At 47.8% G+C, this 27497-nt stretch overlaps 1 protein-coding gene across 1 annotated transcript; it reads right to left on the bottom strand.

Annotated features, from left to right (window-relative positions):
* Window positions 1-906: 906 nt before the first annotated feature.
* Window positions 907-12068, bottom strand: LOC119442336 (polypeptide N-acetylgalactosaminyltransferase 5). The gene is made up of 3 exons (XM_037707178.1): window positions 11070-12068; window positions 3868-4140; window positions 907-1433 (listed from the first exon to the last, which is right to left on the bottom strand). The coding sequence occupies exons 1-3, from the start codon at window positions 11994-11996 to the stop codon at window positions 1122-1124; spliced, it is 1512 nt and encodes a 503-aa protein (XP_037563106.1). The 5' UTR covers window positions 11997-12068; the 3' UTR covers window positions 907-1121.
* Window positions 12069-27497: the final 15429 nt, after the last annotated feature.

Below are 27497 nucleotides of genomic sequence, written 5' to 3'. Positions count from 1 at the left end.
AGTCTTTGTTCATTATTCTATATAATTGATAACAATGTTTTCCCTACTGGAGTCATGACGTTGCAGCAAGGCGCAACTGTCGGCCACAGCTACGTCAGTCCGATGTCTCTCGCTTTTTTCGTGCAGGCGTGGACTTGTGTATACTTCCGGTGATGCATGAGAGGCTGTCTATCATCTTGCTGTCGTCCCAAACGAGAGAGATAACAGCAAGGACTTTCTTATCCACTGTTATTTGCGATGCCGTCAAGACCTGCTGTCAAGACATGCTTCTACTTCGGCGGCGTCGGCTGCGTATGACGCGGCCGCGCGAATCCTATATCTTGAAAGCGGTCTGCGGTATAGAGTCTAGGCTGATAGCTTCGTGTGTGCTGTGTTCTCGCCGTTTAGTTCGGGTTAAGGCGAACTAAATGTGCCTCGTTTTTCAGGGGCAGTGTTTACGTATTAAATACTACAACAGCCAAGTCACTGAAATCAGTTCGCACGAGGTTCCTACGCGTCCTTCATTTGACTTTGACTCAAGTGATACTCCTCAAAGCACTGCAGGCATTCATTGACAGTGTTAGGTTTAGGGGTTGTGGCGCTTGTGTATTCAGCCACATATCCCGCAGCAAGAACAGTGTACCAAAGCAGTAATGACGATTAGAGAGGAAGGGAATGTGTCAGTGTCTTCACTGTCGTTGTCGCACAGGAAAGGTGGCGTCCTCGAACAGCCTGCGCACTGAAAGATGTGCGCGCTATATGTACCTGTAAATTTGCTTTTCTCGTAATATATGAGTTCTAAGGAGTACTTTGGGTTCCCTGCGCGGTGCTTATTGTGTTTAAGTCGCCTCAAAGCTAACCCCCTCCCCCAACACCATCCCCTAACCATGCAACTCGCCCAAATTTTCACCTCACGGCATACTCTCTCTCTCTCTCTCAACCTCTTTTAATGTAGCCATTCATAAACAAACAATCAGGCAAACTTCACGGCATCACTGAGATGTCACAGAAGAGGCGCCGAGGCCTAGTGACGTCTATAGGTGGGGCTTTGGAGACGGTATAGCTTGATCGCGCCACCGGCGGACTCTGGTCTTTGATTGACTATAGAAGGCCTGGAGGCGGCAACGTGTGCGCGTAGGTGCTCAGACTTGGTGCTCAACGGTCTCCTCGCCGCCGTCATAAGGCTCCGGCGGGATTTCCGGCACCGGCGGCACCTCTCCGGGAAAGATGTGCTCGAGGTACCAGCGGAAGTTGTGGCAGTTGAGGTCTTCGCGCAGCTTCTTGCGCTCCGTCAGGTCCCCCGCGTCCAGCTCGTTGAAGACGGGCTTCCTCTCGTAAAAGATGTACCGGTAGTCGTCCATCCACACCTCGGCCGCACGCTTGGTGTTGCGCGCGTGGCTGTCCTTCTCGTTGGGGATCGTGTAGGGACGCAGAGACCGGAACACGTGGCCCACCTTAGTAGGACAGGAGAAGGGAGAGAGGTGATGGTCGGGGCCGTTCACGCATGACCACGCAGTATACTGACATACCTTGTAAAATTCTATGTGCAAAGAAAGAATGTACCTCCCGCAAAGCAACTCACTAGCCAAACCATGTAAGAACCACACTAAAGACCGAACCACCGCCGACGCTGACCACGAGCAGCTATTGGCTGGAAGCTGCACATGATGTGACCGAGGTGATTTGGCCACCACTCGGCGGCACCTTTCGTGGGACCTTCGCCCATTCACACCATTGGGAGCTCATATATATATATATATAGGTAAAGACAGCAGCGAGGGGTCAACACGAGCCTCCGTGGTCACGACAAAAATTTCGAGTGCTTCTCTGTCGCTGTTTAATTTGCGCCCGCTCCCGTTCAAACTATTTTCCTTGAGCATGACACCTCTCAGTTCTTTTGTCAGACGCACTAGCCAGGCACCACCACCGTCTGCTGCTCATGCTGCTGCTGCTGCTGCTGCTGCTGCTGCATCAGTCAGCGTGCGAATACCGTCTGCGAAAAAGGATATCTCGCAGGTGTTGTTTAGGCTCCGTGGTGGCACCAGTCGGCGCGCCGCCGTTTGAAACAGCGTGAAATTTCACGCGTCGCTCTGCCTAGGACTGGCATGGCATGGGGCGCGAACAAGTCTTTCGAGGCTAACCGAGAATCGGTAGGGTGGTGATCGAATTGAATTGTTTATTTGGGTGCCAAAGAGAACCATGCAGTAAGCTTTCTAATTTGATTATTTTTAATTACATGCCCATTAAAAAAAGAAGGGGTGGGGGGGCGTCAAACAGTCACGTAACCTGCTTGAGCTAATCACGCTTTAGTAAGTCTATTGCAGTATATACCATTGTGCCTCTCTCTAGCCGATATTATTTCTCCTCATTGAAACCTGTTCCTCTATGTGATAAAGTTACTTATATGTGTAACGACCTTGGCTCCCTCTCTTCCCTGATTTTTTTTTCCACCAATACTCCAAACGTATTTTGCTTATCTCTACTGCTGACCAGTTAACGCTGCCATCAGCTTTGCATCCCAGATCAGCTAATAACAATAATAATAATAAGAAGAAGAAGCTGTTGTTCTGCTGCCGCAGCCGGATGTCTTCTTTGCCGCAACGTTGGCTCCAGCGATATTCCTTGTTCGAACACTGTCAACCACTTAAGTCTTTCATCTTCCTTGTTTGGAATTCTATGCAAAGCATACTCAGTGGCTGCTGCACCATTTGCACACGGTACAGAGGCACACATCGTCGTCAGCGGGAAATGTTCGCATATAACTCCGCATTCTCAGTCAACTTGATGTGGCTTTGAACAACACATAAAGGGCACTGCCCTTCGAATCATCATAAAACGTCTCCTTTCTGATCCGGTCCGATGCTATTCAGTTTCATAAAGCGCGCTTCGAGCACCATCGTGCGAACTTCGTGTTGGGGTTCACACTGTTGCTACGCGTTCTTGTCGCTTTTCGCTCCCGATTCCACGAACCAGCATGTCTGAGCAGTTCACTCGAGCGAAACGATTCTGTTACCCTCCTGATACCACTTGTAAAATTTTTGCACACTGCCCTCACTTTATTTTTTCTTTCAACTCGGAAGCGATTATGTCAGACAATTCTTCCGGATCTCGGATAAGAAGTAAGATGCATTCCGAACTGTATGGAACTGGTTCAATTATATTCTTGCCGTCATCTTTCGAGAAAATTTAAAATTATTTGATCTATAGACAGTTGTGTCATCACAGACGACAAAAAATACCCGTAAAGTCAGTTTCAAATACAGCGAGAAGACGTGAGGATGCTACATTCTATCATAAACATAGTAATCCACAAGACAATGTAACATCTTCGTTTGTTTGGTTAGGCAAAGAAAAAAAGCTTTTACGAAATAAAAGTGAAGAGACGGTTACTTAGACACCCTGTTCTCAGTACCTTCCCGTAATATTTGGAAGAAAGAAAAAGAGGAAGGGCGGGGGGTCGATGATACGATTCGAGTTCAAAAGCGATTATGTCGTTGAGACGCCTTCGGGTCTTAGAATGTTACATAAACTGCAGATTACATGCATAGACCGTCGGCCGTGGTGACGAGCTTGCATCAGTGTACCGCGCCTATGTACATTCAATCCTCGTTATAACGAAGCTGCATCCAACAAGAAAGTACATTTGTTATATCCAATATTCGTTATATGCATGTATTTGTTACATGCTAATAATATTGGCAGGAGAGAGTTTGGATTTACTTCGTTATGCCCAATATTTGTTATATGCGTGTATTCGTTACATGCTTATATTGGCATGAGAGAGTTTATATTTACTATCTAATATTTTGTTGTGTTCTTTACATCAAAGCTGGACATGACAGGGCCGTTTTGACTCTGCGGTTAGGAGGTTACTGCAGCTGAACTCGCCTGCGAGCAGGGCACGACCACGAGACGCCCACCGCACATCCAGATGCGGAAGGAGAGCTCGAGGTTCTCGCCTCCCCACCCGTTCATGCCAGGGTCGTAGCCGCCCATCTGGAAGAAGTAGCGCCTGTCCACGGCGAACAGGCCGCCCGCGATGGTCGGGCTGCGCATGGGTCGAGTCGGGTCCGGGTCGCGCCAGCCGCGCGGCGGAACGATCCACGTGAAGTCACCGTCCCACTCGAAGCTGCCCAGCTGCAGGAAGAACTCCCCTCCGCCCTGCATGTAGTAGGGTCACACAATCGTACGCGCAAGCACCACGTAGTGAAGAAATCTGCATTTTGGCATGCGCCAAAATGCAGATATCTCATGCATTCTCATGATATCTCATGAATGCAGCACATATATCTGCTGCGTTCTTCCATCCATGCTTGTGTTATTCAATTCCCAAGCATATTAGTTTCATAGCAGTCACTCAATTTATTTGTATATTATTGCATCGCGATACCAATTATGTGGACACTCCAGGCGCATTTCTGCCGTCGCCGTGATGTTCCGTATAAAGTCTAAGGGGGATAACATCGTCGCCGCGCGCCGTATGCTGTATGTGCGAGTGAAATCGTTGCGATGGTGAGCCAACGATGGTGGCTCAATCTCGCGCACGCAAGGGAGGGAAGCGGGGAGGAAGGGCGCCGTCTGCCGTCGCGCGCAAGGCACTGGGGGGAGGGAAAAGAGGAGGGCGTTTTACTCTGGCGGCGGCGGCTGCGTATGGCGCGGCCGCGCGCGGCCCCTATCTTGACAGCGATCTGCGATGGGGACAGAGTGCGCCGAATGCTGATAGCTCGCGAATACACGCAAAGCGCCTCGAGCAGCCAGTCGCGCGGCCATTCTGTGTGTATTCGCCGGCTTCTTTCAAGCTCGGAAAAACAAATTTATGTAGCACGTATTGAGCATCAGAAAGCTGTATCGAGAGTTTTTCATGTTGCTGTACCATTTTTTCATTGACACTTTGATAATGAGGACAGTACTTCTCGAGTTAGATAATTACAATTACCTAATTTATCTCAGTACCGAAAAAATTACTGGCGGCTGCTCCAATGTACTGGAAACAATACGCACTAGGTTTTCTTCGCGTAATGTAATTCCTCTTTTTTTTTTAAATCATGCTGCGTGATAGCTGCATGGACACCCTGTATACTTATAGTGTTGCGTGTGCGAGATGCGTGGTCGGCCGGAGATCTGAACACCACATCCCGCAAAGTGAGAGACGAGGAGACCGTTTTCGGCGAAGAAGATTCTTTATACAGCAGAGTATACATAGTGTGATGGTTTAGTATAGCGTTAACATAACGGCTTCAAGCTTGCTAAAGTAACAGTTTTCGTTCCCCAGAAGTCGGTTGAAATGGTGCGCAGGCCGGCGTTCATGGTCCGGCACAGGCCGAAGAGAACTATCAGGCACGGCGTTGAAACACATCTTCCATTCTTTTGCCGCCGTGCAGACGTGCGGGCACTGCCGTATGCAGGTGGTGATTCACTGCCGCCGGCATGGGGCGAGGCCTATTGTCACTTCGTGAGCAAGTGGCCGTGCATATATACTTTCCGGACGCAGTGATGCCGCCAAGAAACTTCAACTTTGCACGCAGTCGATGAGTAACGTATGCGGCTCGAACCAGACACCATCCAGGAAGGAATGCGGCGCCCACAGTCGCCCCACCCGAGCCCTCGCTTCGTATAAAATAAACGACCCAGGGCACAAACGTAACACGCGTAACACTAGCGACAGTCTTGGAGTATGCTATACTCCTGGGAGAGTATATTCTGCAAGTGTCCACCTTTGACTGTCCATTCCGGCCGCCGCTGATTGGCTGGCCAGAGCAGTGCGAGTCAGCTGTCCGCCCGTCCGTCCGTCCGTCCGTCCGTCCATCCGTTTGATATCTACACACGTAGATAAGTTCGCCTGATCTGCTTTCACTGAGCACGTTTGCTAATCTTTCCTGAGAATGCAAGATTCAACGACGACGCTTTCACCACGGGACTTGTTGCAATGGGAGTCGTGAGTCACACACAGACAGGACGTTGCCAGAGGAGGATTCAGTACCAAGGAATGGCAGCGGCGACCAAGCAAATAAATTTTTAAATGACGTATACTCTATAGGTGGCACCGCTAGCGCCTTTCAGTCGAGCGGCACGGCGCACAAGAAATGCCGTGGGAAAGGCTACGGCAAAGCGCGCAAGAGGCCAAGGCAGCGACGTACGCGTTCCCGTCCTTTGGGGGCGACCTCCCACGTATAAGGCGCCTTTTAATGCATTCGGATTCAAGGGTGCTGGCACGCAAAGGGGAAAAGAAAGAAAGAAGAAAATAATAGTAAAAAAGAATGCTACCGCTCTTGACGACAGCCGATTGTTACGACTCTCGCTGAGGTCTCCTCCGCGGTCGTCGGTGCGGGCTGGAAACAACAAACATGGAAATCCTTTTCGGAACGCTGAATCATACATACGGCTCGCGTGCGTGCGCGGTTTGCCTTCCTCCCTTTTTTACGACACCTGGGCCGCGCGCTGCTTCTCGGCTTTGGAAGGTTGCGACCGCGGGAGAATAGGACGAAGAAAACAAAAGAATTGGAAGATGAAGAAAAGGAAAAAGTAGAAAGGAACAAGACGGCAACGAGCGCTCGTGGCACAGGGGACAGTGCCAAGGCCATGGCGTGTGTGTAACTCTTCTTCTTCGACGACGGCCGCAGGATACATACGCAGAAACTCCGGAAATGGACTACAGCAGCTACTTTGTATAGTCTCGGCTGTATTATATATATGTGTGTGTGTACAGACGTTCGCAGCTCGCACGCGCAGAGACACCTGCGCGCATGCGAGCGCCGCTTGCGGACACCGCGAAGGTCGCCCGGCGCCGTCGACCACATACGTACGGCCGGCCGCCCCTTCGTTCTTTCTTTTTTCTTTTTTTTTTTTCTTCGCGCTAGCCGGACACGTAATCAGGGAGGAGTAGTTTTTGCGACTGGCTCACAGCAACACTCGAGGAAAGAGGAAGCCGTTGCAGAGAGAGATAGAGAGAGAGAGAGCGCGAAGTTTGTCGATCAAGGCTCTTTCATTGATGAAGTGACGGCGCCTTGGCGGCGGCCCAGTTGTTTGCACAAGGCTTTTGGCGCGGAGGAATGGCCTGCTGGTTCTCCAGATTCCTCGCATATCGCGATTACGCCCATAGCTGCGCCACTGCTATACCTCTGGTATACGCTCTATACTACGTGAGCACTTCGTCACGAATAGTTGCCCGGCGTTTTGCGGTTTCCGCACAAATTTGGCTCGTTGACGAACGCGGTGTGCTTGGAGAGGTAGATGATGAGGCCGTTGCTAAGGCAGCCCTGAAGAGAAGGCTGGCGAGAGGTGTCCGACGCCATCTCGTTTTCCTTGCCGCCTCGTAAAGGTCTTTTCTGTATAAGAGAGCTGACGCATTCCTTTACGCGTGACTCAGTCGTGTGTGAATGTACAAAACACTCGTACGCTAGCGTAGCGGCGTGCCAGCTGACGAGAGAGAGAAAGAGGCAAATAAAGAACTGGCAGTGCTGTCGAGATCGCGTTTCTTACGCAGGGATGACGTAACGTGTTAAAACCGCCAATGCATATGGCGCGCGTGTAACGTATGGAGATACTGCTGATTCGGACGCTTCCGTGGATAAGGTAAACGGCGGTGGGTTGTCAGGGTCTCGCGAATTCCTGGCACGTTGTGCATGTTGAGAAATACGACTTAAACGCTTACGATGTAAGCATCTTGCACGCAAGGACATATAGGAAACAAAGGTTGGCAAAAGAAGAAATGCGGATAAGTGTGCCTATGGGCCCCCTCTTCATTCGTATTTAAGGACGACCCGCGAAATATTTGGAATATATTGTAAACTTCGAATTGGTATGTCTCTTTCTTATTATAAAAGCTGAAATATCGGCACAGCCTTATCACGGACGTAGGTTGAAGCAATGAACAAAGCAGGTCTGGGGTCCGCGCGATAATATTCAGAATATTTACGCTCTGAAACAAAGGAGCATAAAGCAACAACTGTCAACACAGACCACGGCAAGGGCTCGCGATTTGGTCACAATTTAATAGTTATGACTAGACATTCTAGCCCTCTGAAATCGACACAACCTCAGCTGCGCCACACAAAGCGTCAAGTTGTAACTGAAGGGTGTGAACAACAACGCGCTTTAGAAAGGCGCGCGCGCGGCATGGCTAAGGCCACTTTCATTTGCATTCATCAGATTAAGTGTGGCCAACAAGACAAGCACGAAAACGATTACGTGTTGTAACGTTGGCCGTCGTGACAACGAAAGGTTGAGTTTTAGAGAATGGATAACCAGATCGCAAACAGGCGCGGACTGGGGCAATATTGTAAGTCTGTTGGAGCTAAGAAATTTCTCCCTCATCCGGCCCTTATCTTCATTCCATATAGTAGACTACACCGAATGTTGTCCGCTTGCACTAATTCACGGCAATGTCCAGCCTATTCATCTGTTAAATACCTGGGTGTCTTACTTGACAGTGACTTCGCCTGGAATTCCCACCTAGCTTACGTTTGCTCAAGGCTTCGTGCAGTTTCAGGTACCTTATACAACTTTAGATATTATATGCCTTTATCAGTTCGTAAAATGATTCTACAAGCACTGGGTTATAGTATACTTCTTTATGGAATGACGGTTTTCGGTCACTGCGCGATTCGATGGAAAAAACAGAATAAACTCTATCCTTCGATCTATTCTGAAAATAATTAGCTACGATTTAGGATTACCTTCAGGAATTGACCTTTTCAAGGCATTAAGGTGCTCAAATTTTAACGCCCTTCTCAAAGAAACGGCTATCCTGAGGCATTTTTGGTCAAAAGTATATAAGGTCGAATATGTTCCTGCGCACTGTCTTCGTCCTAAAGATCGCTTTCGGGTGATCCGCTGCTCTACCAGATACGGCCAGCGCACTCGTAATTACTTCATACCCTCCTGTCTCAATCAACTACCAGCAAGTGCCTTTCGCGTGAAAACAAAATATAAACTAAAGCAAATTCTTCGTCGCATTAGTCTAATATTTTAGCCATCGGCGTTCCCTTGCAGGTTCACTCTAATCATAGATAACTATCTGACATGAACGCCTTAAGAGGACGACATATGGTTCGGCGACTGCATCATACAGGTGCCGAAGTGTAAGAATATACTGTGAAGACAGTAACTTGTTAGTTTGTTTTTTATTTGGGCGTCCTGTACCCTACTGGCGTCATATGTATTTTCCTATCATGTGCTCTTTTTCATTTTCAGGTGTTAATACTGGTTCTCAGGGCGGTTTTCCAATATTGTATAACAACATAATCGCCATTTCGTTGCTTTGTATTGCGAGTGCCACCTTACACTACATTTCCTTCTAATTTACGTTTGTTCTCTTTGTCTTTTATTTCCGTCCTCGTTGCTGTTGGGGTTCTTTCTTTATTTTTCCTTTACTTGCTTATTCCTGCCAAAAAATGTGTTTGCGTATTCTGTTGTGTCTGCGATATAGCAGTTTTTTAAACGCTGCCTGTCGGCTCTGCCCTACAAGCCCAATGCGGCTTTGGCAGGCCTATCATGTATTGATGCCAATGAAATTCTGCTAATAAAGTATTATAATATTATTATTACTATTCCCTCAGCATATCCGCAGTGAGTGCAGTCGCTTATATAAAAGTGCCAAGGAAAAGCCTCATTTCTTCTATGCCTAAGCATGCATGTAGCCTGAAATTGAGGCGCGCACTATTCGCAGGGCGCTGTATCTCGTATACCAGAGCCTCACAGAATTGCTGCGTGCCTAAGCCAAGAAGAATATCTCATAGCAAGTTTAGCGTTAATTTCAATAATTTCTCTGTGCTTCTGCATAATCAATGACTTCGTGTAAAGTTACTTTCTGTCATGCACTCTCACAAAATCGTTGTTATAGCGAAACGCTGACATGGCTAGCATTCTCAAGTTTAATGGGACACTGTAGAAGAACACTATGTTTATACTGATAAATGTATTGTTCGAAAATTGTATATTTTATTAAATTCGCTGTATAATGGACGGATTACTTGAAGAAAAAATGAATGCCAAAGTTCTTTTCTTCTTTTTCACGCTGAAACCTCCGGTGCCGGTACGTCGGTGGGACGTCACGGATTTAAAATGGCGTCGCCACCTTTCTTTCCTTCTTCCGTGTTCTTGGCGTACTAAGCGTGTTCACATAGTGAATAAGAGTGCCTTTTTTGATATCGTGGAATGATAATATACCAGCACTGTCGAAAAGAAATTATGAATGTCCCTTAAATATTTTTTCGTCGCTTAGGAATTAAAACCCTAAAATTCCAGTATAGAACCCATCTCACGATGAATGCCGACGTTAGTGCGATTAGCATCCATGCAATGCAGCGACACATTGCATTGCGAATTATGAGACGTGTATGCAGCGAGGCGCTTCCCTCTGGACACGCTGCACCCTCTAGCGGCGCCGCCGTGAAATCCGCGCGTGGCGTGTGTGTGAATTCAGACAAGATTGACTGGTTATATAAGACCCGCTGGTTCGATTCCGCCCAGCATCGGAGAAATATTACAGAATTTTTTTTTTTCGTTGAAGAGGGGCACATATCCAGAGACGCAAGTTGGTCAGACGTTTGGTTTCGAAACCGGTTCCCTATGCACAGCAGGCCACGCTGCTTGTACACCCATTAGACCAGGGCCTAGTGACCGAGGAGCAAACATATAGCATAGAAATTCTATCTATCCTCCTTGCCAGTGACTTATAAGTTGGCGGCAAAACGGTATAGATAGATAGATAGATAGATAGATAGATAGATAGATAGATAGATAGATAGATAGATAGATAGATAGATAGATAGATAGATAGATAGATAGATAGATAGATAGATAGATAGATAGATAGATAGATAGATAGATAGATAGATAGATAGATAGATAGATAGATAGATAGATAGATAGATAGATAGATAGATAGATGATACCGGAATATCCTAAGAATGCTAATCACAATAAAGGTTTTGACTGCGGCATCGTGTGTGTTCCTCTTGCATCAACTTGCTTCGGTTGCATACAAGTGCGTAGCCCAAAGCTCAGAGTAGAACATAGCGCCTTCCATTAAGCTTCCTTAAAAGCGGTTTTCCGCACATTCTGTATGGACGCACAGCCTGCTCACGCACCTGGTGCAGGAACGACTGATCGTTGATGATGGTGATCACCGGGCTGGCTATGGTGGTCGGGTCGTCACTGACGACCGTGACCAGCGGCTCGAGCCAACCGTCGAACACCTCGCAGTGGGAGTCCAGGAAGACGATCACGTCACCGAGCGCAGCCTTGGCGCCGGCCAGCCGAGCCCTGATCAGGCCCTCGCGCTGCGACAGCCTCAGCAGGCGGATGAAGCCCGGCCGGAAGTGGCGCCTGAGGAAGCGGTACAGCTGCGACTTCACCTCCGGCAGGTCGCTGAAGTCGTCCACGAGCACGATCTCGCGCAGGATGCGCGGCGGGCTCCGGTTCACGATGCTGTACACGGTACGCAGCAGCGCCGACAGGATCTCGTTGTAGAAGGTGATGACCACGCTTACCGAAGGCAGGTCCTTCGGGTACGTCAACACCAGGCACTTGCGCGGTCGGTTGTCAAACAGCGTCCGGTTCAAGGGTATCCTGTCGCTCAAGTACACGTTGAAGCCGGCCTTGCTGTACTGCTTGTCGGCCGCCACTTTCTCAGGTCCCGAGAGGTACACGCCGCGGCCGTCCCGTCCCCAGTCCTTGCGGAAACGAGCCATGAACTCCCGCTCTTCGGGGTCCTCGCCGGACGTGTCCTCCGGGCCGTCTATGACCGCGTCGGGCGTCGACAGAGCGTCGTAGAAGGAGACCGCGGTTCCCTCTGTAGTCGGCATCCACTTCCAGGCGTTGTTGGCCGACTTCTGGGTGGACCGCCGCGAGCGCCTGGCGCCCGCTTTTCGTGTGGCAGAAGCAGAGGACGCCGTCTTCCCGTGGTGGTACCACGCGTCCTTCCAGATGACGAACAGCGTGAAGGCGATCATGAAGGCGATCGAGATTTTGAGCACGAAGCGGGACCGACGCCGACGCGAAGGGAACAGCGGCATGTTCGACTCGTCGCCGCAGCTTCCAGTGGTCCGTCCTCTTCTTCTTTAGCTCGCCTCGGTAATATGGGCTGCCAGAGAAATGACGAAGACAAAGAAACGAGGACGAAGCGCACAATATGTATACATATATATTTCCAGCGGTATATTATCGAACACAACGCTGAGCTTATTCATTCGGAACAACGTCGTTGTTGCACATTCGTTGCTTCTGCGCAGTCGCATTCAGGTGGAAGTCATGAACATTCTTTTCTTACATTTATATTCATGTCTTATACTCACGTTATGCCAAGTACACGAACTATCCTCAGTAACGGCAGCGCGGCCACGTACATAGCCAATATGACATAAGGTAAATAAACATCCTTATATCGTAGTACGGAACATGATGCCTTATTTCTTCAGATTGCACTCATATGGAACCAACACTCACCCATCGCTCGCCTACTTCGACGGCTCTCGCGTTATCATACTTTCAGCTACAGCGGTTATACACGTGTAAAGTCTCTTCTCTCGATCGAAGTGATTCACAGTCGTTGATTTTTTTTAACGTGATTGCACGAGCACTGACCAAAAGTTCACGCAGCGCCCCTCTCGGACTCCTTATGCTATGGCGGAGGGAAACAAACCAGGAGAGAGCATTGCCCTCGAACGCGCAGTACCATGATAAAGCGCATGATAGAAGTTGGAGGGGGGGGGGGGCAGGTGTGCGCGTTTCCTCTTCTATAGCCCGACCGCGGCTGCGCATGATTGTCCAGCGCATGTGCATGCATCGCACATGCCTTAGCTTGGAGGTAATCTTCGGTGGGTAGAAAGGCTCGGTGAGCTAATGGCTGGTGTCTTGAAGTGCGCTGTCTTCCCGCACGCCTATATAGTGCCTGGAGGTCGCGTAATCTCAAGTTCGGAGTCGCGCTGAAGCGAAAGGCAGAACGAAACGATCGCTCCCCTCTGTTTGCGATATTCATCACGCCAGCGTTGTGACAGTGAGTGTTCGCGGTCACTGAGTGAGGTCTGTTCATGTTTTCCTGTGCGCGTCGACACCATGCTTGTTAATTTAAAAAGTCGGATAACCAATTTTTGTTGTGCCCGTTTTTCTTAGCGCCACGGAAAGGTTACCGGCCAGAGTGTTCGGTTATGGAGTGGTAACGCCGAAAACGTCGTGCAATATTTCACAGCGAAGCTGTTAATTAAGGGCTAGTTCCCCCAGGATCGTGTCCGCGTGTAGAAAAAAAGTATCATCGTCAGTATTTCGGCTCCATGTGCGTGGTGGTTCCCCTACAGTTGTGCCTTAGCACAGGTGTCAAAACGGATGACTAACATGACTGATAGGTCATGACATGAATAACATCACACGCTGGTCAGTTAGGTCACAATTGACGATAATAAAACCATGTGTGGTGCATACCCGCATTAGATATGCGGGTATGAGCCAAGGATATGCGGGTATGAGCCAGGGCCAGGAAAGAAAGAATGAATGAAAGGAAGGAAGAAAGAAAGAAGGAAGGAAATAAATAAATAAATAAATAAATAAATAAATAAAGAAGGAAAGTAAGAAAGAAATGACGTGTGACTCATACCCGCGTTGGATATGTGGGTATGAGCCGCCGAGAGCAGGAGCGGGAGAGATCTCACAAAGAGAGAGAGGTTTAATGACACGAAATGCAGAGAGGTCGGCCTGAGGTACATTCCTCTAGCCAGCTACTCTGCGTTGGGGGAAGGGGAGGAGGGAAAGAAAGGGGGAAGAAAGGGGCGCATGATGGGTGATGATGACGAGAGGAGGAGAATGTAAAACATATGGCAAGCAATTTGGAATACTCAAAGCCTACAGTCCAGGCCCGTTCTTTTTAAGAAGTCCAGTAACTCCTGGATGGCCTTAAAACTCGATTGATCTCACTGGATCCTGACGCTGCCGTGCAGTGTGCCGCACCTATGAACGCTGTGGCTCATACGCTAGACTATGACAATGGGGCGGACTTGGCGCAGCAAACGCACTACTTGGCCATCGCAAGACGCCGGTGTCCTTGCTCCTTGACGAACACGCCGAAGACGCTCAATATAATCAATAATGATAATATATAAATTCACTATAGTAATATTCATCTACAGCAGACCCACCATATTCACAGCTTCGCTGGCTTCCATCTTCAGCAGTAGTCGGAAGGACTCTGAACTGTTTATCAGAATTTTCCTGATAAAACGCCGGAAAGTGATAGGTGAGCGCGATATGGATTAAACACCGCCATCGTTGGGAAGCAGCTAGACGACTAGTGCGGCCCTTGCTGTTAGAAAATAATATTATCTTTATCAAGCAGATATTCCTGATCTTTTCTGAGGTGTTGAATTATTTCTGCAAGAATAGCTATGTGCTTTCGCGGTTTCCTCCACACGCAACCGCTTTGGTCACATAGAATTCAAGGCTTCTTTTTTTTTTTTTTCTTTTAGCACAGTCAAGCTAAGTGATACGCCAGTAATGTTAGTGCTGACACCTATATACGGTACAATTAGTCAATAGCATTTTGTATCTCACAGGAAGACCACATACCTCGGTGTACTGAACCGCAAACTCGCGCTCGTACGAATCCATTCATGTGCGTCGCCATGCATGCAATGAGGGACGCTCTGCCACTCCATGCACTCGTTGCCGCGAAGGCATCGGAGCTTGTCAGCGTGAACTATTCTTACTTCGCAATACGCACAGGTTAAAGCGCGAACGTATATGTAAGATAAGGAGTGCGATTTTCAACACTAAATATGCTGCACTTGATAAGAATCTACTTACGTGCAGTAATTTCGTTGACTACATCTGAAATACCCAGGTGGTGAAACCTGGGTGAAATACCTAGGTGGTCACTTAGTTGTTTTTTTTTTTTTTAGACTTCCTGTGCCAATTTAAAGCTATAATTCCTACTTAAATGGCTCGTTTCTATCACTATCAATCATGGTCTTTTCATTTCCACCAACATTTCATAACATGTTCCAGGTGGTTGTTGGTCCCTTTAATTAGTAAGTGCTGGTGTGTGTCTCCCTTCTTGTCTTCTTGGCGTGTTTTTTCCGCGCTGTTTCCCTCTCGAGTATGTACCGACTAGCCCAAGCCTCTACGGTCTAGTAAGTGAATGTTTACTGCAATTTATACGGCCCATAAAAGTACGAATCTCAATTCGTGTAGTTGTCTAACACTTTGCTACCGATATATCAAAGCTTCGCGTATCGGGCGAAACGCCACCTTTTTTTCTTCGGTTTTTTTTTTTCATTTACAGATATTCCACCGCGCGTTTTTCTGCCGCACAATACAAACTTCGACACTTTTGATTATTTGTATCAGTATGTCTACTCCTACGATTGCTAAATATGTTTCATATCCCAAAGAATCGTTTTTGGTTATACTATATATAACTGTTCTAGAAACAGCTGAATGATGGAAAGTACAAGCTGAATCGTACAAGTAATCGCGATAAAACAAATTTACGACGTCAAATTAGTAGCTTCAGGAAGGCCGTCAGAAGCCAGAAGAACGAAGTTTAGACAATTTGCGTACTGCGCATCATTCCCGAGCTGCACTAGCACCGGATTCGCTTCTACTATTCTTAGTATTAAACCGTCTGTGATAAGAAGCAAGCCTCCTCTGCTTTTGAAAACTTCACGGTACGGCACTTCTCCACGACGATGATGCAAGCGATCCTGAAGCACTCTTTTTCAACACAGCAACAAGACTCGGGCTTGAATGCGACCACACCGAAGAGGAGAGAGAGAGAGAGAGAGTCGGACACGAAGCGAGCCATTCATGAATCCGTGAGGCGTCGGGGCCAGCTGAAGCCGACGAGGAAAAAAGTCAAAGAAAGGAAGCTGGCGAGGCAACGCCCCAAAAAAAGGCGGTGCGTCGGACGGCAACGGTCCCAAAAATAGAACCGCGCGCACTCCGCGACCCCAAACAGAGCGAGAACCCCTGCGACTCGACGCTTCCTAGGCTACGCTAGATTAAGCCCAACACAGCGTCGCCATTCACAGATACGGTGCACTGGGCCCGGTTGTCGGAGCATCCGTGGTCTGCAGCCGCACGGATTTAGTCGGAGGCAGTATTCATGAATAATATGTCGGAACCGCTCAAATGATTCGGGCAATGCAAGTGCTGACGTTGCAGCGGAAGATAGCAGAGGGAGGTAGGAGGGGGGGGGGGGGGGGGGGGGAGAGACAGGGAGGTCAACATGTAGTGTAGGATGAACAAAATGTATTATATAAACCGAACGGATGCGCTGAACGCATCCAGCGCATTTTCACTGTTAGTATCGCGTCGCCCTTGTCCCGGTGTCTGCGCTGTTCGGCTTTTAGAACGTAAACCAACTAGTCCAGCTTATATATAACCCTCGTGTGAGAAGGTTAACTAGACTGTCCAGTTTGCTATACCCTTCATGTGGGGAGAGGAAGGGGGGGGGGGGGGGTTGACAGAGAGATAAGATTGTACACGTGCGCTGACGAGGCACCGCGTTTCTATACAGCCGGGCACTCATGTCTGTTGCTTTTCGGGAACTGGATATGAGCACTCATGAAGCTTTTCTGCGCTGATGAGCGGCGAGGTAAGGCTCCCAGGGCCTTAGCTTCAGTAAAGATCCGATCGTTCATTTCAGCTCTATATAGGCGCACCGGAGTCCAGCGTTGTTCGTCGAAGCGGGAATAGGGGCATATCGGATTCTTCTGAACGGCGACAATTTATTACGGGGCCACTTGCTGTCACTTGCGCGAAGCTGTTTAGCCGCGGGTAAACTTACTCACGGGTAGATCACTGCGGTCCCTGGCTTAGTGCAAGAACAGGCCAGCGCGCGAGGTATCCTAATTACATTTTCTCGACGCAGCTAGCAGTGTAATAATTTCGATATATTTATAGCTGTCAAGAAAGAAAGAAAGAAATACCGCAAAATGAGGCGAGAACGGTTATGTGAAAGGGACTCTAACGACCATGAAGTTGTCAGGAACTGTACATTCATTTTTATGACGAATCCCAATAAACGGCAACGCTGTACCTCTTCCACACAAGAGAGACTTGAAGTCTATATCCTTCGGCCGATTGGGGAATAGGCTGCCGTTCTTCGTCCAGATGAAGCTCACTTCCCCAGCTTCCCGAGCGCACAGCTTATGTAACTTGTCAAGCGTGGCGGCATTACAAGGGAAGCGCGACGTGATCAATCAAGTCGAGGGTAGGCCGCTCGAAAAAGCCGCACTGTGTGACGATCACGCTTGGATGATGAACCGTCTGCGGTCCGGCTTTCGGCAACTCCTTTCTGGCGGAAGATTAATAGACGTCATTAAGACCAGCGCAAATACAAGCAAAAAGGGAAACCGAACTCCATCCCTTTCTCTACCCTTGCTTCCCAGAAAACCGCACTTCGCACGTCGTTCGTACACAAAAACCCTTTCCCTGGGGAGAGCCAGCACAATGGACCAAGCGCTATAGGACCTCGAACACCGCACTGGCAGCCGGACCGGCAGGCCGTGGCGGCGGAAGCGTCAGCCGCGGTCCGGGCCACCGGGTTCGCATCCGGTCCTATAGCTTGGTCTTTTCCGAAGAGGGGTTTGTCCGGCAGCGCCTCGCGGGCAGACGCGCGGTCGCGTGTGGTCTATGCTCAAACGGTTCGTTACTCGACTCTAGCGTATCTCTCCACCCAGATTCTGCCTCTTGTCGCACTGCCGGCACTCTGGCCGTGCCTGCCCCAGAGTCCGAGAGAGCCTGCTCCCAGAATGTCCGGTCCCTTTCGTCGTACACGCAGGAGAGAACGATCGACGCTTTCCCCTTTTTCCCACATCGTCCCCAGTGCGCAAACTTTTTTTTCCCACATGCCACTTGCTCGCTCGGCCCTGCGGTTTCCGAGGATCGGAGCGGTGAAAAACAAGGAGCATGCGGCGTGGTATAGCACCATTCATACAGCGCTGGTGCCTGTGCGCAAAGCGCGCGACAGCTGCCAAGTGGAGGGTCGCTCCAGAATGAGAAATCACTTTGTCCACGGCGCACGCAAATGACAGAAGAATGGGGTACAGTCCGAACTCTCTCCCTCTGCTCCTTTTTCATTCTTCGGACCCCTCGTTGACAAATGAATTCCCGCCCCGGTCCAAGTGGCCAGCGCTAAAGCCAGAAAGGCGCCCTGTCCTCAGGGTCCGCAGCTATACGGCTCGACCAATCCACGGAGTGGTCAAGCAGACCCCAGCCTGCGGACCCCGTCGGCTTCTCGTCGTTCTGCCATCCGGCCAGTGGGGGGACACGGCGGCCGCTCATCAAGACTAAAGAGCGGGCGGATCGAGCGTCCCTCTCCCCCCTTTCTTGCAGGTCCTTGCATCAGGCAGGTGAGCTAGGCGACCCATTGTTGTCAGGCCGTTGCGCGCGTTCTGCTGGCCACAGAAAGGGGTTGACCGAGAGCAGCGAGGCAAGCAAGCCGAAGCAAAGGGAAGGTGGTGGGGGATCTCGTTGCGTGAACACAATGGCCGCAGCGACGGAAAGAGAAAGGCCTTCCCGCGGCCCGATCACGGTTCCGGCATGCAAGTCCGGACTTGCCTTCCACCATGACTTGACTCGTGAAATGACGGGGCTGTTGCGCGGTCATATCTCACGGCGTTCGACTCAATGGTGTGCCGTCAGGGTTGAGTGAACTGCGCCGCACAGCACTGGAATGTTTCTTCGAACGTAATACAAGGGACTCTCCTTATACGTTCAAACGGCGCCAGAGAGCACGCGAGAGTGAAAAGACGGGACGACAGAAGGGCGCTCTATAGGGGGTGATCGTTTTTTAAGCTTTCGGGAATTTTTAAAAATCGCCTGTGGAAGATAGCATAATTCTTGTCCTTGAGCTGAATTATTCAGAGGTGGACATTACTAGTCCGAGAAATCGAATCATATATTCAAATTATTAACAAAGATCCACTAATTAACTTCCTAAGTTACTGTTCTACGGCACATATTGTCAATTTACTAATTGTATCCGGTGAGTTTGCAAGACGTATCCACTTGAAATGAATTTTCAGGATGACATCAGCTTGGACATATTATTTCTCCAAGTGTGGATCGAAATACATGAGCGTTCCAGTTACTTTTGTGCTTCATAACAGAGCGTTTTGTTAAGAAAGGAAGGGAAACAACAGTGCACTTTTACGGCGAGCTCGATGGCGCGTATCCCAAATCAGTGGCTGGTCTGCGCTCGTATCGCGTACATTTCTCGCCCCTTGCTTTTCGCGCTATTCTTCGACAGTACAGAAAATAGACAGCATCGTCGAAACAGTCGTTCTATGAACTTAATGCTCCTTTTTGTTATGTGTACATGTGCGAGCACACATAAGAAAACGTTACACAATTCTTACCAGGAAGAGGAACTCGGCGTTTTATAATGGCAGTTTATATATGTTGCCTTCATCTGCGTAAATTATCGCGAAATGTAATGACTGAACCAAGGATCGTAAGCGCAGAATTTTTTCTGTAGTGTCGCAAATCCTGTAAAAAATGTATTAGCCGTTGAACAAACGTCGCTATAAACAAAGCGATTTACGGTGACTATTGAGACCTCTCGGTAGTGATCCGAACAAAATAATGTGCGTAAATATGCATTATGCAAATAAAGAAGTTGACTGTGAGTTGGCCAACAAAGTATACTTAAGTTACTTGAAATGGACTCGGTCTGTAAATTTATGCTGCTTTTTCTGGCTATTCGCGCTGCATATATACGTCTCATTGGCTATATATAGCCCTCTTATATAGTCCTCTATATATGTATAGTTTCGAGGTGAAATAGGTATCGACAAATCTATTTGGCGATTAAGGTCTTTAGTGGCAGTTTTATGGACTAATGCAAGTTTTGGCTTTTCGTTTGGTTCCTTCCCTTACTCCACTGATAGACTTAATTGTGCAGCTCCGCAACAAACACTGCAAATAAACGACCGCGCGGGTGCAAAAGATAATGCCAGTACCTCGTCTTATCCGGTCCTTGGCGTTAGATATGGAAAGCAAAAGATAATCTAAAGGCAACATTTTAGAAGATTTTATGCACCACGAAATGCATAACCACACGTGAGGCAGTTCTCCTCACGCGTCAACGATGGCATGTTGCATGCACCAGCGGAATTCACATCATAATCACAAGCTTATTCTAGCCTACTGTCGGCGCTTGCCTGGATAAAAATCACGAACCATTCTTACCTTGGTCGTGCCTGCAATTTGGAGCCGTTCGGTAGAGGACGCTTTGTTTCCTCGGAGCGGAACGGCCTCGGACACTACGAGACTGGACCGCTCTCTCTCCTCTCTCTCTCTCTCTCTTTTTTTTTTGACCTTAGGAACGCGCTTGCTTCGGTAACAGATGTACTATCGAACAAAAAGTACGGACACGGAATTCAGATTTTTGTACAGATCATTTGGTCCGTAAACGTTTTATGGTCGATATTACATACGGTTGTTTTCGCCGAGAGGACGTCAGGTCATCGCACATGAACGAAGACAGTGGTACCCCTCCCCGGCTTTCCTAATATATATTCCTTAAATGTCCGAATCAAGGCTTAAGCCCACTTTAGACACACACACACACACACACACATGCACGCGCGCGAGCGTGTAACCAAACTATCGCTCTTAGCATGCTACGGAGACAACAGTAACAACACGTCGCACGGCCAGCAGTCCCATATTTCCGGGCATTATATCCTCCTTCCTTGCACATTATACGTATAGCACATTGCCTTCAATAGTTTCCAAAATGACCATGGCAGCGATTACATAAAATGTTCATGCCGGATCTGAAGTCGGGGGTATGCGGAACTCCACGGAAGTAACTCAATCCTATTATTGCCATAAGCTTTCGAGAAAGTTAAAACTAATTTGTTCTAGACCACTGGGTCGTCACAGATGACGAAAAGCACCCGTTAGGTGCGTTTCGAGTAACGCGATGTATAACACGATAATACAGTACACAGCACCAACATGCAAACACACCGCATCATTTTACTTGAACTCTGTGTTTTGGCAAAGAAAAGCGGTTCTTATTGAAGAAAACGCGAGGGAATGCTCACTTCATCAACCCACATCACTATACCTTGAGCGTCTAACCATGCAAAAAAAAAGAAGTTTTTTAAAGCGTTTAGCACTCTGGGAATTTCACCCACATTGCGGTACGTACTGTTTCTATCTAAACTATTTCACGCCAACTTGGGTCACTGGGTATGTGGCGCTCTTTAATTAAAAACATATATTCCATAATGTGAATACAGGCCAATTGAGAGCAGCAGGCAGCGTGTCTCAACCATGAGCAGGTCAGGCAATCTCTAGCTCGCGCCTCCCGGACTACTGGCGATGTGTCTGCAGCTTCGAAATTTATCTGGTGCTTGGCGGAATCGAACACGCGTCACACGGTTTCCTCAAGCGCAGCACGACGCTTCGGCCAACGACGCGGCCTACGAGGGAACAATTCTGAGCGTTCGCACGCACGGGCGCGCCACGAATCTAGGAGGCTACGAGCGTAATTTGCGATGGCGCCGCTAGATCGCGAAACGTGTCCATATGGAAAGGCGAGAGAGAAGCCCAGCTACAGTAAACAACGCCTCGTACAAAACGCGTTTCGGCGAAGGCAGTACGGTGTCTCGCTACATCGCTTCAATGCTAATCGCATTACTATCGACTGTCAGCCTCAGATGGGTACTGCCGGATTTTTTTTTTTTTTTTTTTTTGCGTTCGTGAAATGCCAGTCAGCAATATAAGAACCGCCCTGATAAGCGACTATGTCCCTGAGCTGTCATCGGGTCTCAGGAGGTCAAGAACAAGAAAGCCTGAAAGAAAAAGAAATATTTCAGCGATTCTTCCGTACACGGTGCCCAGAAAACTTTAGCATACGCTAAAGAGGATGAAGGCGAAAGCCTGCGCGCTCACGAGACATTCATTAAATTGCTTGACGTTCTGATTCGAATGCGTTGTTACTTCCTATTACTTATTTTCTCCCACGAAAGGTTGTGGGTTCGAGTGTCTTAGTTAACTATATCTTAATTAACTGTGCCTTCATTGCCTTTGCCTTAATTAACACCAAAGGTCGTCGGTTCGACCATCAATGATGGCACCATCAATTTTGGTGCCATTGAGTTTTGGTCCCACCACAGGGCGAGGGTTCGACTCCCACCAAAGGTTGTGGGTTCGAGCGTCTTTTAACACCAAATTGCCGATTCATAGCACGGACAGAGCATGGACGTAACTCATCGTCACCGCCGCGCCGCATCTGCTCCCGGCGCGATTCGGTGTCGCTGCTCGGTCCGCGGACTGAATCAGCACTCGGATCCGTCGTATGAATGCACCCGTAAGAGCACGCCTTGAGTTCTCAACGATTCGCGAAAATGCCGAAAACAGGTCCAGGCAACGCAAGGGATGTGGAAAGAACACGTGACGCATCGCAGTGTCACTGCACTATAGCTGTTGTTGCCCGTGTGACGGACGTCTGGCCTGACTCACTCATCATTCTCGCTTTATGCGGCGGAGTATACGAAAGGATAATAGTGCCCAGAACCTAGTTCGTATAATCAGCCGAGTCGGGCGTGTTTGGTCAGGCTGTTGTGCGCAGGGCCCAAATGGAAGTTTAACGAGAACGACGGGGCTGTGTACTCAGCTTCGCTGTTTGCCACTATAGTATTTCTTTATTTCTTTTTTATTTTGTTTTATACTACTGTGGGACGCGGCAGCTTCTCACTCATGCAGTCATGGTTTCCGACCGGCAATGCATGCATACGAAGGCGCATAAAATAGTGCGCTAACCTCTTTCTTTTCTATTTGGTATTCTTTATCGCACACATGAACAAAGACATAAAAAAAAAATGCCATGCATCGAATTTTCGTGGGGCGATATACTCACTTGGAAATAGATGTCGCCATCCTTTCCAGTTTTCCTTTGCTGCTGACACAAATAGCAGGTGTTATACGTTAGCAAGACAGTCTGCGTTTCAGGCAAGAGGTGTAACTCGCATTTACCTTGCATCCCGTCGTATAGGAAGCTTTGGCTTCGTGATTTCAGCTTTCATTTTTTCTGTTTTCTTGCTTGTTCGCAGTGACAAACTCAGGTGCTAGTCTTAGAGCGCTATGCCGGATGCCAGGAATCTCTGTTTGCAAAACGAAGGTCATAATATAACATCGTTGTTCGCTTTTTTTTTTTTTTTTTTTTTTTTTGCGGGCACTGTCGCAGTGCCCTTAGATACGTATGCTCGGAGAATGATCGCCACAGACGTAGGCGTCTGTCTTCACCTACTTTTGTCGTGAAATTAAGCAGTTATGCAGCCATTCCTTATATTAAAAAGATAAACAGCTGTTATATGCTGCTCTCTGACTCGAAATTATGCCAGCGGTTGACGTAAACGAAATTATCCGCACTGAAAAAAAAAAAAAGCAGTCTTGATTGATTCGAAAATAAAGTTTACGTTCTTCTTCTTCTTCTAGGCTGAAAAAAAATCCTGTTTTCTCATTTTGTTGTTGTTGTTGCGCAGTCGTCCTAATCCGGACAGCTACCGCTGTTTCCTGTAAGGACGAACGTTCAGCGGCAGTTTGTAAGCCGAACGGTTGCATGTGCGGTGCCGCCGCTACGCGGTCTGAAAAGTGAGCTTTACAAAAACGCCCTCGCTCTGCGCGCCTAACCACCTCCGCCACTTGCCAGCTTTGCGCTACTTGTTAAAACGGTTGAACCACGCGAAGCACACACTTGTACGACGGGCAGTATGCAGTATACAGGGTGTCCTAACTATCATGCACCAAGACTTAAAAACCACGGCTGCGTGTAGCATTATCATAAGAAAAAAAAAAATCACGCAGAATCTCCTCTGGGAGTTGTCAAAGTATGCGTAATCATTATGCCACTTGCTCATATCCACGCAGCCCGGTGTCATTATCAAAGTTATGAAACTTGATCCAACCAGTATAAACCCTTATCAACGCTTATCAGTCGTTATCAACCTTATCGGACTTGGTCCTAGCCTTATGCTCTTTAGCACCTTATTCATCCGCGTCAAACCATTCTCAACCGTGATAACACCCACGTAACCCCTCATATCACTCCTTATCATCATCATCATCATGAACTCACTGACTGCTCATTGACCAACGTTCTTCCTTTCAAATTTATTATTTTATACATTAATTTCTTTCCATCGATTCGTCTTACATGACAGATGGACCGGCGGGTTTTCTCGTTGGGTAGGCATAGAAATGCTTACGCATTTAAAACGCGAAGGGCGTCTGCACTCCGTTGAAAAAAAACTTACACCATACATGCAGTCGTCATCAATAGGAAACGGAATACCTAAATTTTGCAAACGCCCGCAAGGGTAAAACCACATGTCCTCCATAAGAGTAACTTTCGGCGATAGTATCGCCTCGTGGACAGTATTCATGTTTCGAGATTTCAAGCCCTGCATCACGAGTTATCGCCGCTAAAAAAAAAAAAAAAAGTCATATTGACGACGACTGTACATGTACCGGTACGTGCATACGCTTTGTAAGCCTGTTATTACAAATTCCTCTAAGCCTTCTGCAGGTGTTGTGCATGTAGCCTTCAATACAACATAAATTTTCCTTGGTTAGCTATACGGCCCTGAATATGGTGACTGTTGATCTAGTGTGAAATATGCAGCCGGAGTAAAAAAGTTTATATTTCCGTACACGCAGCCTGGTTTTCGAAATTCCAGCCATCACTATAGTATAAGCATACGCGATGAACGGATATTGTTGCGCGTTTTCGCTGGCTGCGCTTACAAACTGCTCGGAAATTCGACGAATTTTCTCAGATCCCGCAAACGTTTGACGATGACTGTACTTCGCCACTCCAGTTCTCCTGCACTCTAGCTGAAGATCTGAATATTAGTCACTAAAACCGGTAGATCGCTTTGTACGGGGCATCTGCAGTTGTCAAAGGTTTGCACTTTTGCAGTGCTTTGACCCGTTGCTGCTTCCAAAGTTTGGAGGCACTCATGATGCGCAGGAAAGAGCAGGGGATGATTTATAGCACACGACGAATAGCAAAAAAAAAAAAAAAAAAGGGGGGGGGGGAATGGGGATGACTAACCAGCGAGGACAAAATAGGAACGCGTGAGTACACGTACAGCTTCTACGCGCGCACTAATAACAGAGGCGCGAAGTTCAATACATCTGGTGATACTAGATTCTACGAATTTCTTCCAAGTGTTCTATTTCTCATATCTACAACAGACCATCAAGTTGAACACTTATTGCGCGTTCCGAATTTTTTCCGTTTTATGTATAGGATGTGCTCGATGTCTTGCCTTTACAAGCCTTACGGCTTGGGAGCCAAATATGTATGCTATACGGGGTGATCATTTTTAAGTTTTACTGAATTTTTTTTTAAATCGATTGTTGCAGATAACGTAATTCTACTTCTTGAGCTGCATTATTAAGACAGGCAGACATTACTTGCAAGAGAAATCGAAACACATTCAACTAATTACCAAAAGTTCGCGAATTAACTTCTTAATTACTTTACGGTATATATACTTATAGCAACTTACGAATTGTAGCCGGTGAATTTGCGAGGCATGTCCACTTGGAATGAATTTCCAAATGACAGCAGTTTGGAGACATGCGCCATCAAACTTGCCGTAAAAATGCACCTCCTTTTTATAGCAAAACGCTTTTTCATGCATTGAAGCACAAAATGAACTGGAACGCCCACGTATTCCGTCTCCGTCCCACACTTTAGGAAATATCTCGAAACCGGTGTCCTGGAAATTCAAGTGGATTCATCTCGTAAACTCACCGGCTACGATTCGAAAATTGCAATATGTGCCGTAAAATAATAACGAAAAAAGCCGGCAGATCCCACGCCCTGTGGGAATCGATGTTATGCGAAGCAGTGTGCACGGGGAGCCTACCAAGTTAACGAAACGACCATGAAAGCACCAAGACGTAGGCGACTCTTTCATGGCCTACATGACATGCATGTCATGGCATTCTTGTCATGAGTCCTCAGGGGTCCCTTTAGCAACACCTAAGAGACCTTAATGTGAAAGCCTTAGTCATATGCTCATGACTATGACTTCGACCATCAACCTTTAGCCTTTTCCTTCACTTAGTAACACATCCGAACCCATTCCATTGGTTTTTGAGTGTTAACCTTTTTTTCACTGAGTCATTGCCATTTTTGCTGAGTCATGCTCATGACTATGCCTTCTACCACCATCCTTTAGTGTTTCCTTCACTTAGTACCCACGTCCGAACCCATTCCAGTGGTTTTTGAGTGTTAATCTTTTTCGCTGGATCATTGTCATGAGCTACATGACACGCATGTCATTTATGTCATGATCTATCACTTATGTTCGTCATACACTCCTGTCATACTATGCCAATTTAGGTCCCTACCAAGTTAACGAAACGACCAGGAGACCACCAAGACTTAGGCGGCTGTTTCATGACCTACATGACACGCATGTCATGACATATAATTTATGTTCGTCATATTCTCTTGTCATAGTGTGCCAATTTTGGTACATACCAAGTTAACGAAACGACCATGAGAGCACAAAGGCGTAGGCGGCTAGATAGATAGATATAGATAGATAGATAGATAGATAGATAGATAGATACTGTCAATGTAGCAAACGTTCGCCAAGAAATGTTTCGCATTTAATAAGTTAATTAGCGCATTTTCGTTCATTAGTTCAATATGTGTTTCGATTTCTCGCGCTAGTAATGTCCGCCTCTCAGAATAATACAGGAAGAAAAACTCGTTCTGGTCGGGGATTCGAACCCGGGATCAACAAATTACCGGTCGCTCGCTCTGCCATCTAAGCTAAGCGAGAGGCTAGCAGATTGCAGCGCGAGGGCGAATTAATCGACAGCTCGAAAGCACTAGAGCACTGAATGTTGGAAATCAGTTCTGCGGAAGCCTGCATTGTGGAGGATCGAAAGTTCATGAAAGGGGAAAATTCTCATCCACATCACTGTAGCACGAAGCTAGACGGAGAGAGTGATTGTGAGGAGGAAGATGAGATGAAATGAACTTTATGCAGCTCCTCTGCTCTGCCGCTCAGTACAGGGCCTTAGCTGCCCATCTCGGTGGGTCGACCAGTTCGAGCTGGTCGGTCCCGTCGACTCTGAGCTGTACAGCGCTGCCTCCCATTGCCGTGTGGTAGGATTTGTTACGAGTGCGAGCTCTGGAGTGCGTGCGCATGCTAGTACACCGTGGAAGAGCGTTGCGCATTCGTCGCAGTATGGGGTACATATTGACCACTTTCGCGGCGATCCCGTGGGCGCTGCCACGTTTGATCACACGGTGACGCGTCCATTGCGTGCCACAGCTGCCTCCGTGTTTACAATAGATGTACTTACATGACTCCGGTGCGTCTCAGGAAATCTGTTTCGGGAAATATCGTAGCCGCTGAGTGGACGACACGAAGCTTTGACCACAGCTTCAGAGGACGCGTAAAAGCGCTTTCGGAGCTCATTGCTTTGTCCAAATGACGCGAGCAGCGTATATGATGTTTGTTCTAAAAGCGAGGCTAAAT

Source organism: Dermacentor silvarum, chromosome 2 (assembly GCF_013339745.2).
Source record: "Dermacentor silvarum isolate Dsil-2018 chromosome 2, BIME_Dsil_1.4, whole genome shotgun sequence".
In the NCBI taxonomy this organism is placed as follows: domain Eukaryota; kingdom Metazoa; phylum Arthropoda; class Arachnida; order Ixodida; family Ixodidae; genus Dermacentor; species Dermacentor silvarum.
Note: the sequence above shows the minus strand (reverse complement) of the source record. Positions and strands in the feature narration are given on the sequence as shown.